This window comes from Narcine bancroftii, chromosome 2 (genome assembly GCF_036971445.1).
Source record: "Narcine bancroftii isolate sNarBan1 chromosome 2, sNarBan1.hap1, whole genome shotgun sequence".
In the NCBI taxonomy this organism is placed as follows: Eukaryota; Metazoa; Chordata; class Chondrichthyes; order Torpediniformes; family Narcinidae; genus Narcine; species Narcine bancroftii.
The window spans coordinates 6,484,944-6,496,946 of NC_091470.1; the positions used below are offsets into that span (position 1 = coordinate 6,484,944).

The following is a 12,003-nucleotide window of genomic DNA, read 5'->3' on the forward strand; positions in this document are numbered from 1 at the left end:
CTCCACATCCCCTACACACACCCCTCCTCTCCATCAACTCCATCACACACCCCTCCCCCTCTATTGGCTCCATCCACCCCTCTAACTGTCTCAGGAAATGCGAACATGCTAAAGTAACCCCCTCTCCACCCCGGTCACCCTCCCTTCTCCCCATCCCATCAGACAGAAGGTGCACAAGCTGTAAAACACCATCCTTCCAATTTAAGAACAGTTTCTTTCCTGCTGTTATCAGACTCACAAATGGTCCCGTTACCAGTATAAGATGACACTTTTCCCTGTTTAACTAAACTTTTGTCAATACTCTTTACTTTTACCAAGTAACATTATGTACTGCACTTGGTTTATGGGTTGACCTGCCAGGATAGCACACAGAACCAAGCTTCTCTGTATATTGGTACATGTGACTGTAAAGAAATGCAATTTAATTTTACAGATTGTGAGAATGTTGGCAGGACATGGTGGGGATGGGTGGAACTGAGCTTCAGGGAGAGGTTGAACAGGCTGGGACTATATTGCTTGGAGCATGGGAGGGCAAGGGGTGATCTCACACAGGTGGACAAAGACATGAGAGGAATAGATCGAGTGATCGGAGAGAGTCTGTTGCCCTGAGGAGGGGAATCAATAACCAGAGAATGTGGGTTTAAGGTGAGAGGGAGGGATTTAACAGGGAACATTTTTACATAGAGGGTGGTGGGTGTGTGGAGGAAGTGGTTGAGGCAGGTAACGCTGAAGGAAAATTTGGACGGATACGTGGACAGGGTTTGGAGGGATATGGGCGAAACGTAGGCAGGTTGGATGAGTTTGGGTGGGTCATTGTGGTCTGCATGGACAAGTTGTCCACGGTGTATGACTGCATATTGGCGCTGTGCTTGGTACAAGTCCCCGGGCTGTTAGCCTGAGGCCTTAACCATTACACCACTGGGCAGCGGTGGGAATCGCGCCAAAGTGTCATGCATTGCAAGGTGTCCGTTCTACGTGCTCACGCGCTCCCTCTGTGTTCAGGGACCTGGACAAGGCCTCGGCAGAAGGAACGGTTCTGGAAATGCATCTCATCCAGCAGAAGCTGGCACAGACTCGACTGAAACATCAGTTCTCCTGGACCAAGGCACAGCTCCAGGGGAATGACCTCCAGGTAAGTAGGCGGGTCTCTGCCTCCTTCATGCCCACAGTGGGGTTGGGCAGGAGGGGAGGTCGTTCTTCATCTTTGCAATGCCAGCTTCATTCTCGTATCAATCTCGAGCTCTCCCCTGCATCTGGCAGGGTCATAACTGGGAATGTGGCAATCTGTTTTTTTTCTCAAGTCTTCTTCATTTTTAAATGCAATTAAAAAATGCACCATGTTATATGAGGGGCTTAGACAGCCTTTTTCCTGGGGTGACAAGAGCAAATATCAGAGGGCATCTGTTTAAGGTGAGGGGAAGCAAAGTTTAGGGGAGACGTTGTGGTGTACTGAGGTAGCAGTAAGCACGTAGAAACTCAGAAAAGACTGTACAACAGGCTTTATTCCAGTAAAAATCTGAACACCAGTACAAGCCTTGGTGTCTCCCCGTGTGACTGGCTCAGGAGGGGCCGGCTCAGGTTTACATTCAGGTCGGCCGCTTGACAGAGGTCCAGGTGGAGCCAGCCCCTTAGGTGGTCTTTCTGCAGGTACAGAGATCACCTCCTGCAGTCAGCTGGTGGTCGTCTCACCACAGATGTCAGACAGAGGGCAATCTACATTCCCCATAAGTGCGCGCGAAAATCTTATGCTGTGCACATTTTTTTCCTGTGACAAAAGTGCACACTGAAGGTCTGTGCAAATGTGAACGTGAAATAAGTCTAATTATTAATCACTGCATTATTTTAGTAAACTAACCTTTTCTTCTTCTTTGGCTTGGCTTCGCGGACGAAGATTTATGGAGGGGGTAAATGTCCACGTCAGCTGCAGGCTCGTTGGTGGCTGACAAGTCCGATGCGGGACAGGCAGACACAGTTGCAGCGGCTGCAGGGGAAAATTGGTGGGTTGGGGTTGGGTGTTGGGTTTTTCCTCCTTTGCCTTTTGTCAGTATACGCACATTAACTCCCTTTGTGCGCTGGTCATGAAACGTGTGTGCACACGCCCAGCTTGGAAGAAACAGTGATTGAGAGTGGTGGGGACCTGGAATGCATTGCTGTGGGGGAGGTGGGGTGGGTGGGTTGGAACAACAGGGACATTTATAAGATTCTCAGATTGGCAGATGGATGTAGGGGAAGTGGAGGGATGGATGTGAGGGAGGGAAATATTAGACTGTTATGGAGTCGGCTTGCACGAGGCGGCACCACATCGTGGGCAGAAGTGTCTGTAGTGTGCTAGAATGTTCTGTGGTCTCTGTAACAAGCTCTTCTGGCCCACAAGACTAGGCTTCCCAAAAACACTCTTGTGACCAATGAACTCCACCTGTCTGGGACGTGGGAGGGAACCGCAGCACCCACGCAGACAATGGGGAGAACATACAATCTTCTTACAGACTGCGCCACCTTTGAACCTGGGTCGCTGGCGCTGTGAGTGTGCTGCGTGAACTGCTACGCTAACCGTACTGTAAATTTTTAAAAATTCCACCAATCAGCTTGCACCTGAGGAAATCTTGCTTGTCCACCGTACAACCCCCTACCACCAGCACACGTGACAAATCCTACATACGGGTCTGGTTTCCTCAGGTCATCCCCCCTCTCCACCCCCCCCCCCCCCCCCCCACCACCACCCCGTCTTGCTTCTGGAGAGATTTCACGTGTGTCAATTGGCTTTCCGACAGAGCGACGTTACACCCTTCTCCGCTGGTTGGGCGTGGGGTGCTTTGGGTTTCTGTGATCGGCCCCCGCTCCTTGCACCCATGGCCTCTGTAGCGTTGATAGTGTCAGCCAAGAATCAGTGACTAAACTCACTTGTAATCCACGGTGGTGACCTGCTGAGGGCCCTCACTCTGTCCACTGCAACAGCGACCAACCACTTTAATTCTGCACCCCATTGTCCCACTAACATCTCTGTCCATGGACTCATGCATTGGCAAACCAGGGCCACCCACAAAACCACCCACCTTATATTCTGTCTGCACCCACTTTCTGGGGGACCTCTTTCCCCTGCCCATCGCCCACCCACCACTTCCCAGCCCCTCCCCACCACTTCCCAGCCCCTCCCCACCATTCCCCAGTCCCTCCCCACCCACTTGCCCACACCCTCCCTGACCCTTCCTCCTAGCAGAGAACAGCATTCTCAGTGTGCTCCCTCTCCCTATCATAGCTCATTTCCCCTGCCCTCTCCCACCTGTAACCAGGCCTGTGCAAACCTCCACCATCTTCCCTCCCCCCCTGATTTCCAGCAGCCCTGAAGAAGGTGCCAGGCCTGAAACGTCGCCTGCCTCCGCCCTCCACGGACACTGAGTGGCCTGCTGAGTTCCTGCTGCATGTGTATTGTTTTCCGCAGGGCGTGTGGCAGCAAGGAAGGAGCCCTCTCTCCCCTCTGGTCTCTTCCGCGGCCCAGCTACTGCGAGTGGAGGCCAACCTTGATCCAGCAGAGTTGTTTGTCACTCTGAACATCGATGCAACAGGGACTCCTGTAGTGATGTCGTCCATGATTCCAGACCTGGCTGAGGGAGATCTGTAGGTATCATTCTATTCCTGCATTGAAAGTAAACCTGGTTCTAAATAAATACATTAATCAACACACGCACACCCACACACACACACACACACACACTCACACACTTACATACCCACCCACACCAACGCACTCACACACACCCACACTCACATACACACATTCACATCCACACACACCCATACACACCCACACCCACACACACCCACACACACACCCACACCCACACGCTCACACACACCAACACACACACACACACCACCCACACATGCACTCCCACCCACACCCACACACACCCACACACCCACACATGCACTCCCACCCACACCCACACACACCCACACACCCACACACTCACACACACCCTCACACACTCACACCCACACCCACACACACCCACACACCCACACACACCCACACACACCCACACACTCACACACACCCACACAGACTCATACATACACACACACACTCGCACACACATTCACACCCACACACATACAGACACATTCACTCACACACACACCGCATGGTTGACATGGTGGTTGGCGCAACACTGTTACAGCACTAGCGATCAGGACCGGGGTGAATCCCGCGCTGTCTGTCAGGAGTTTGTACGCTCTCCCATGTCTGCGTGAGTTTTCCCGGGGACTCCAGTTTCCTCCCACCGTTCAAAATGTACCAGGGGTGTATGTCCATTGGGTGTAATTGGGCAGCATGGACTCGTGGACCGAAAGGGCCTGGTACTGTACTGTATGGCTAAATGTAAAAATAATTTAAATCTATATGAGAAGCTTTTGAACATTGTAATTGGATCCACTTAAGATCACAAGACATAGGAACAGAAATAACCATTCAGCCCATTGAGTCTGTCCCACCATTTAATCATTCTCCCACTCAGCCCCACTGCCCATCCTTCTCCCCGTTACCTTTGATGCCCTGGCTGATCAATAATCCATCAATCTCTGCCTTAAGTACACCCCTTCTTTTAAACTCCAGCCTACTTGAAATGAATGAAGGTTGCCTTCCTGACTACAGACTGGTTTCTTGTATGTATACATCGAACCAGTGAATGCATCGACTGAACGACACAAAGGGTGTCTGGCGATTTGCAGGATGTTCCTCTTTTGTACATCTGTTTCATATTTATTTAATTTAAATTTATACATACAGCATGGTAACAGGCCCTTTCAGACCACAAGTCCATGTCGCCCGATTACACCTGATTAACTTACAACCCCGGGCACGTTTTGAATGGTGGAAACCAGAATCCACAGGGAAAACCCACGCAGACACAGGCAGAACATGCAAACTCCTTACAGACAGCGCAGGATTCTAACTCCGGTCCCGATCACTGGCGTTGCGCTCATCCGGGCCACCCCAAAAGGAAAGGATGAAGATATGGACAAGACACAGGGAAATGTGGCAGCCTGGGAATGTAACCTTGGTTGGTGTGGACAAGTTAGGCTGCAGCGTCTTTCCTGGGCACCCCCACCCCCCCCCCCCCACCCCCATGGCTCGTAGATCCTCTCTGACCCTGGCGAGGACTCCTTCTGCTAATTATCGGATCAGCTTCCACCATAATATCAGGCATTGCATTTCAGGTCGAGGAACCACTGCTTTGGAAGGTTTGCCAGTCATCTTAACTCTCTTTATATGGCAACATCTTCCCACCACAGCTTTGCTGTGTCAACTACAGAGGGGACCCTTATAACCACATTAAACCTTCTCTGGGTATTTCATTGTTCCTCAGAGATGGCCCCTATTCCTCTCCACAACCATTCCAGAGTCTTTACATGCCCCCTTGAACTGGACCCTAAATCTCTGTGCCCCAGTTAGGACCTCGATAAGTGGTTTTTAAATGTTTAGCACAGTTCCAGTTTAAATATTTGTCTTAACTCTCTGGTGATAAACATGGACCACACATTATGGCAAGGAGAGGTGAAATACGATTCTATCAGATTTTATATCCCAAATAGATGTACTTTGGCAGGTTGCTTCAGAAACGTCTTGGAGCAACAGGGGACGGCGTTGGCTTATTTGCCAAGGGCGCTTGGTATATTTCCCGTGGCCATGTAAGGTGATGAATCTCCAAGATTCTCCAGCCCAAAAGCCCACCATTAAACAAATCCATAACTAAAATAAACACATTATTGAGCACAACAAAAGTTGGAAATCTGACACCGTGAATGAATACTAACTCCAGAAAGTATTAGGCACCTTTTGAAAGAGAAAGGATATGTTCATTTCATTAATCAAAGGTGCAGGACACCCGAAACCAGACCCTCTCAAATTGCCCTAATGAAGGGCAATCAAGGTCAACCGCGTGGACTTGGACTGGAGTCACGTATCAGGCCAGACCAGGTAAGGATGGCAAATTGCATCCATAAGACAGAAGAGTAGAAATAGGTCATTCAGCCCATCGAGTCTTTCAGGGCAAGTCAAGTTTATTGTCATCTGGTTGTACTAGTACAACCTGACGAAACAGCGTTCTCCAGTACTCAATGCAAATGCACAACCTGACGTAACACACAGACAGACAACAGTACACATGCAGGATAAGTATGATATCTATAAAAATAAATATATATTGTTTTGCACCCGTTAGTTCTGGAGGGTTATGGAATGGGGCAGGTCAGTGGAACTAGCGGAATGATGTTTCAGCTCAGACTACAAGGGCCGAATGACCTGTTTTCTGTGCTGTCATGTTCTATGGTTCTATGTGGGAGTCTCGGAGGATCAGTGTGAGCAGTTCCTTTGGTTGTTCAATGTTCTCACTGCCTGTGGGGAGAAGCTGTTCCTCAGCCTGGTGGAGCTGGCTCTGATCTTCCTGGATCTTTCCCCCTGATGGGAGCAGCTGGAAGATACTGTGTATGGTGGGGGGGGGGGGGGGGGGGGGGGGGGAAGAGGACCTCAGTGATTTTGCACATCCTCTTCAGACAACGATCCTAGTGGATCACATCGATGGGGGGCAGGTGGGAGTGATCCTCTCTGCTACTCTTATGGTCCTGTGGATTGACCTCCAATCCATTTCTCTGCAGCAATCGTGCCCACACGGTGATACAGCCAGCCAGGACACTCTGGATAGAGCTCCTGTAGAAGGTTGACATGATGGTGACCAGTAGCCTTGCCCATTTCAGTCTTCTCAGGAATTGCTGTCACTGTTCCACCTTCCTGACAAGTGAGGAGATGTTGATGTCCGTGATAGGTCACTAGTTAATTGAACTCTAAGGAACTTGATGCTCTCCACTCTCTCTACTACAGAGTTGTTAATGTGTAATGGAGGGTGGTCATTCCTGGCCCTCTGAAGTCCATGATCATCTCCTTCGTCTTGTCCACGTTGAGACTCAGGATGTTCCTCTCACACCATTTCACAAGATTCTCCACCTCTTCGCTGTAGTGAGACTCATTGTTATTCCTGATGAGGCCGACGGCTGTCATGTCATCTGTAAACTCGATGACACCGATGGAGCAGGATCTGGTGATGCAGTTGTGGGCCAGTAGCGTGAACAGGAGTGGGCTGAGCTCACGGCCCTGAAGCTCATCAGTTCTGGCCCTCTCATGAAAATGCTCACACCAAGGGCTCTGCAGCACAAGGCTATAAGACTTAGGGCAGAAATAGGCCATTCAGTCCATCGAGTCAGCCCTGTCATTTAATTGTAAGCTGATCCATTTTCCCCACTCAGCCCCACTGCCCAGTCTTCTCCCCTTTGATGCCCTGGCTAATCAAGAACCTATCAATCTCTGCCAAAAATACCCCAAATGACATGGCCCCCACAACTGCCCGTGGCAACAAATTCCACAGATTTGCCACCCTCTGGCTGAAGAAATTCCTCCGCATCTCTGTTCTAAGTGGACACCCTTCAATCCTGAAGTTGTGTCCTCTTGTCCCAGACTCCATCACCATGGGAAACAACATTTCTATATCTACTCTGTCCACATCTTTCAACATTCAATGAGATCTGCTCCAATGGGCACAGGCCAAGAGCTGTCAAACGCTTTTCAGGATAACCTTTTCATTCGCAGAATGATCCTTGTGAACCTTCTCTGAACCAGATTCACCGAATTTCATCGTAAACATGGTGGGGTTTGAACTCCCAACCTGGATGACTTGTCAGTGCCCAGGACCTTCCTCAGCAGTGGGCCTGGGACTTACTTCTATGTTATGAATTCAGTTCACTATGGAATTAGGGGATATGGGGAGAAGGCAGGTAGGTGGTGTCAGCCATGATCGTATTGAATGGCGGAGCAGGCTCGATGGGCCATTTTTGGCCTACTCCTGTTCCTACTTCCTATGTTCCTATGTTCTTTGTTCTAGGTTAATTGAAATCAATGGGATAAGTGCACGAGGCAGTTCCCTGGAAGCTCTGGAGCAGATGTTTGGTGAAGCAAGCACGGTCCAGCTTCTGGTCCTGCGGACTGCAGAGAGGCAGAACACCATGTCGACAGAGAGTGCCCTGGAACTCACCAAGCTGCGGTTAGAGTTCCTTGCCAGTAGCAGTGAGCTGTCGGCGCTCAGGAATGAGAAGAAGGAGATGGATGTTGAGATCAAGAAGTAGGTACCACCTCGAGAACGCTGGGCATAGAGGTGCATAGAGTCCGGTGAACTCACTACTTCTTGCTTCCAAACCCATACAGTTCCATGGGCTTCAGATAGAGAGTGAAACCTCATCTGCATCATCCCATCACACACTCCCAGGGTCAGACACAATGTGAAGTTCCCTCCGCACCATCCCATCACACACTCCCAGGGTCAGACACAGAGTGAAGTTCCCTCCGCACCATCCCATCACACACTCCCAGGGTCAGACACAGAGTGAAGCTCCCTCTGCACCGTTCCATCACACACACCCAGGGTCAGACACAGAGTGAAGCTCCCTCCGCACCGTTCCATCACACACTCCCAGGGTCAGACACAGAGTGAAGTTCCCTTTGCACCATCCCATCACACACTCCCAGGGTCAGACACAGGGTGAAGCTCCCTCCATATCATGGGGTTTTACAATAGGAAGGGGCTGGGGTTCCACCAGTGGTAAAAAGACTCTTACCCATATCCAGATCCTCATCGTGTGACGTTCCTGGTCAAGTTCTGGGAACTAATGCTCCCTAACTCTTCTCAACTAGAAAAATCGGCAATATCCCTGGAAGGACAGAGAATGGGGAGATTAGATTGAGGCGCACAGAATTATGGCAGGGTATAGATCAGGTCAATGCATGCAGGTGTTTTCCACGGAGGTTGGGTGAGGCAGGGACCAGAGGACATGGGTTAAGGATGAAAGGGGAAGAGTTCAAAGGGAATAGGAGGGGAAAGTTCTTCATGCCGTGAGTGGTGGGGGTGTGGAAAGAGCTGCCAGCAAAGTGGCAAATGCAAACTCAATTTTAACATTTAAGAGAAGTTTGGACAAGTACATGGATGGGAGGCGTGCTGACGGGCTATGGACTGAGTGCAGGTCAATGGGACGTGGTGGAATAATAGCTCAGCACAGACTAGATGGGCCAAAGGGCCCGTTTCTGTGCTGTAGTGTTCAATGACCTCTCCTTTGAAGGAGTTGGCATTGTCGCATCTCCTGCAGGTGGTGCGCCGGCTTCACCATCCCTCGTTCTCCGCCAACTGTCCGCCCATGTGAGGACAATTCATGGAAGCCTCGGTGACCCAGACAACCTCTGCCCCCCGGAGCCCCTGGCACCACAGCCTTGTGCATCAGGCCGGTCTGCCAAGCCGAGCCACCCTACTCGGGAAAGGGCCAGCAAGTTGGGGACGCGGCTTGGGAGAAAAACAGCTGAAAGCCGTCGAGAGTCGGGATCAATGTTTATCTCAAACTGAACTGACCAAAGGCTCGTAACTCACACAGAAAACATACCAAGCCAGATGTGTGCACCGCAGGGTAAGGAGAATAATATCTGATTTTACATTAAGATTAAATTAGTGTGTTTCTGTCACGTGGTGCAGTTGTTCCCCCTCAGGCTGTTTGTTGCAATGATTTAATTCACCGAGATGCAGCCTGTTGATGTCGAGTGGCCTCTGACTCATTCTAAGTCAATTCATCTGCGCCTCGATGTTGTTCAGCAAAACCTCCTCTCTGATTGGTTGTGCTGCGTTGGCTGGGAGTAACCTGCTTCATCCCTGGAGTGCAAAACAGTGTTAAATCATGAGCGCAGTTCACGACGCTGGAGAAACTCAGCAGGTCAAACAGGGTCCTTTATGTAGCAAAGATAAAGATACAGAACCGACGATTCAGGCTTGAGCCCCTCATCAAGGAACGGAAAAATATCGGCAGACGCCCAAACAAAATGGTGGGGGGAGGGGCATGGTCTCACGGGCAGGATGTGGATTAATGGAAGGAGGGGACATCAGGGGGAGGGGGTTTGTTCTGTGAATGGAGAGGGTGGAGAACTGGAGGAAAGGAGGCACGGGAACGGGGGAGAACGGGGAGTGGGGTAGCAGAGACAGCAGAAGTCAGTGTTAATGCCGTCCGGTTGGAGAGCGCCCAGACAGAATATTAGGTGTTGCTCCTCCAGTTTACAGATGGCACCTGGTCTGGCTGTGCATGAAGCCATGGATAGACACGTCAGCGCAGGAGTGGGGCACAGAATTGAAGCGGTCAGCCATTGCGAGATCCTTGTCACTGATGTGGACAGGGCGAAGGTGCTCAGCGAAGTGATCTCCCAGTCTGCGTCCAGTCTCTCTAATGAAGAGGAGATCATAACGGGAGCTCTGGATGCAGTAGACGACTCCCACAGATTCACAAATGATATGTGGCTTCACTTGGAAGAAATGTTTCGTGAGGGATGAAGTGTGGGCACTTCCTGTGGACACGGGAAGGTGCCAAGGGGGAAATCAGTGGTATGAGGGAGTCACAGAGGTGGAGAGGACAAGATGTGTCTGGTGGTGGGATCATGTTGTAGGTAATGTAGGAGGGAGGATAATATGTTGGATGCGGAGACTCATTGGGTGGAAGGTGAGGACAAGGGGAATCCTGTATTTGGGGCAGAGGGGACCTGGGCAGATAAGTGGGAAATGGGGGGAGATGAGGGTGAGGGCTGAGTCGATGGTGGTGGAGGGGAAGCCATGTAATTTTGTAGAAGGAGGTAATCTCAGATAATCTAAAATGGACGACCTCATCTTGGGAGCAGACGAATTGAGAGAAAGGGGTTGGGTGTGAAGTTGAGGTACTTGTGGTAGTTGGTAGGTTCATGGCAAATGTCTGTAGAAAGTTTGTCTCCCGAGATGGAGACAGAGAGATGATAAAAGTGGAGAGCGTCACCAGAGATGGACCATCTGAATTTGAGGTTGAGGTGAATTTAGCACCAAAATGAATCAAGTTGACGAGTTTATCACGGGCAGCCCTCATGTAGTCGACAATGTAGCAGAGGAAGAGTTGAGGTACCTTGCCTTTGGCAAAGCATTATTCAAAGCCCCCACAACTCCCTAAACATCCCTCCCTTCACTTTGTACATATATCCTCTGGTGTTTGCTGATCCTGCCCTGTGAAACAGGTGCTGGCTGTCCACCCTATCTATGCTTCACATAACCTTTTAGATCTCTATTAAGTCTCCTCTCATCCTTGAACGCACTAAAGAGAAAAGTTGCAGCTCTGCTAACCTGGCCTCAGGCAACATCCTGGTAAATCTCCTCTGCCCCCTATCCACAGCTTCCACATCCTTCCTATAATGAAGTGACCAGAACTGAACTCAATAATCTAAATGTGGCCTTCCCAGAGATTTGTAGAGTTGTAACATGAGCCCTCTCCTCCTGAACTCAATCCTTCTATTAATGAATCCCAGCATCCCATAGGCCTTCTTAACTATCCTATCAACCTGTGTGGTGACCTTGAGGGATGTATAGATTTGGACCCCAAGTTCCCTCTGTTCATCCACACTCTTAAATAACCAACCATTAACCCTGTACTTGGCCTTCTGGTTTGTCCTTTCAAAATGTATCTCCTCACACTTATCCGGCTTGAACTCCATCTGCCACTTTTCTGCCCAACTCCTGTCCATATTGTCTTGTAACCTTCGACAACCTTCAGCTCCATCCACAACTCCTCCAACCTTCATGTCATCTGCAAACTTACTGACCCATCCTTCCGCCTCTTCATCCAGGTCATTTATAAAAATCACAAAGAGCTGGGGTCCCAGAACAGATCCCTGCGACACTCCACTAGTCACCGACCTCCAGGCAGAAAATATTTGTTCCACTACTACTCTCTGCTTTCTTCCTTCAAGTCAACTTTTCATCCATCTTTATCTCCGATGGACACTACAAGACCGGCTGAATTTCTCCTGCAGACATTTTTGTTTCACTTGAATCTGGAGATTCAAAACTATCAATAATGTAACATTTCTTACTTATCTCTAAAGTTCACTCTAAATTTAACCCCACTATGCAC

At 49.9% G+C, this 12,003-nt stretch overlaps 1 protein-coding gene across 4 annotated transcripts in view; it reads left to right on the top strand.

Annotated features, from left to right (window-relative positions):
* LOC138753152 (uncharacterized) overlaps window positions 1-12,003 on the top strand; it is a 68,789-nt gene that overhangs the window by 35,779 nt on the left and 21,007 nt on the right. For all 4 annotated transcript variants that reach the window (XM_069915736.1, XM_069915738.1, XM_069915737.1 and 1 more), the window contains 3 exons: window positions 1,003-1,132; window positions 3,440-3,615; window positions 7,932-8,168. In XM_069915736.1, coding sequence (XP_069771837.1) covers window positions 1,003-1,132; window positions 3,440-3,615; window positions 7,932-8,168 — 543 coding nt within the window. The remainder of the gene's footprint in view (window positions 1-1,002; window positions 1,133-3,439; window positions 3,616-7,931; window positions 8,169-12,003) is intronic.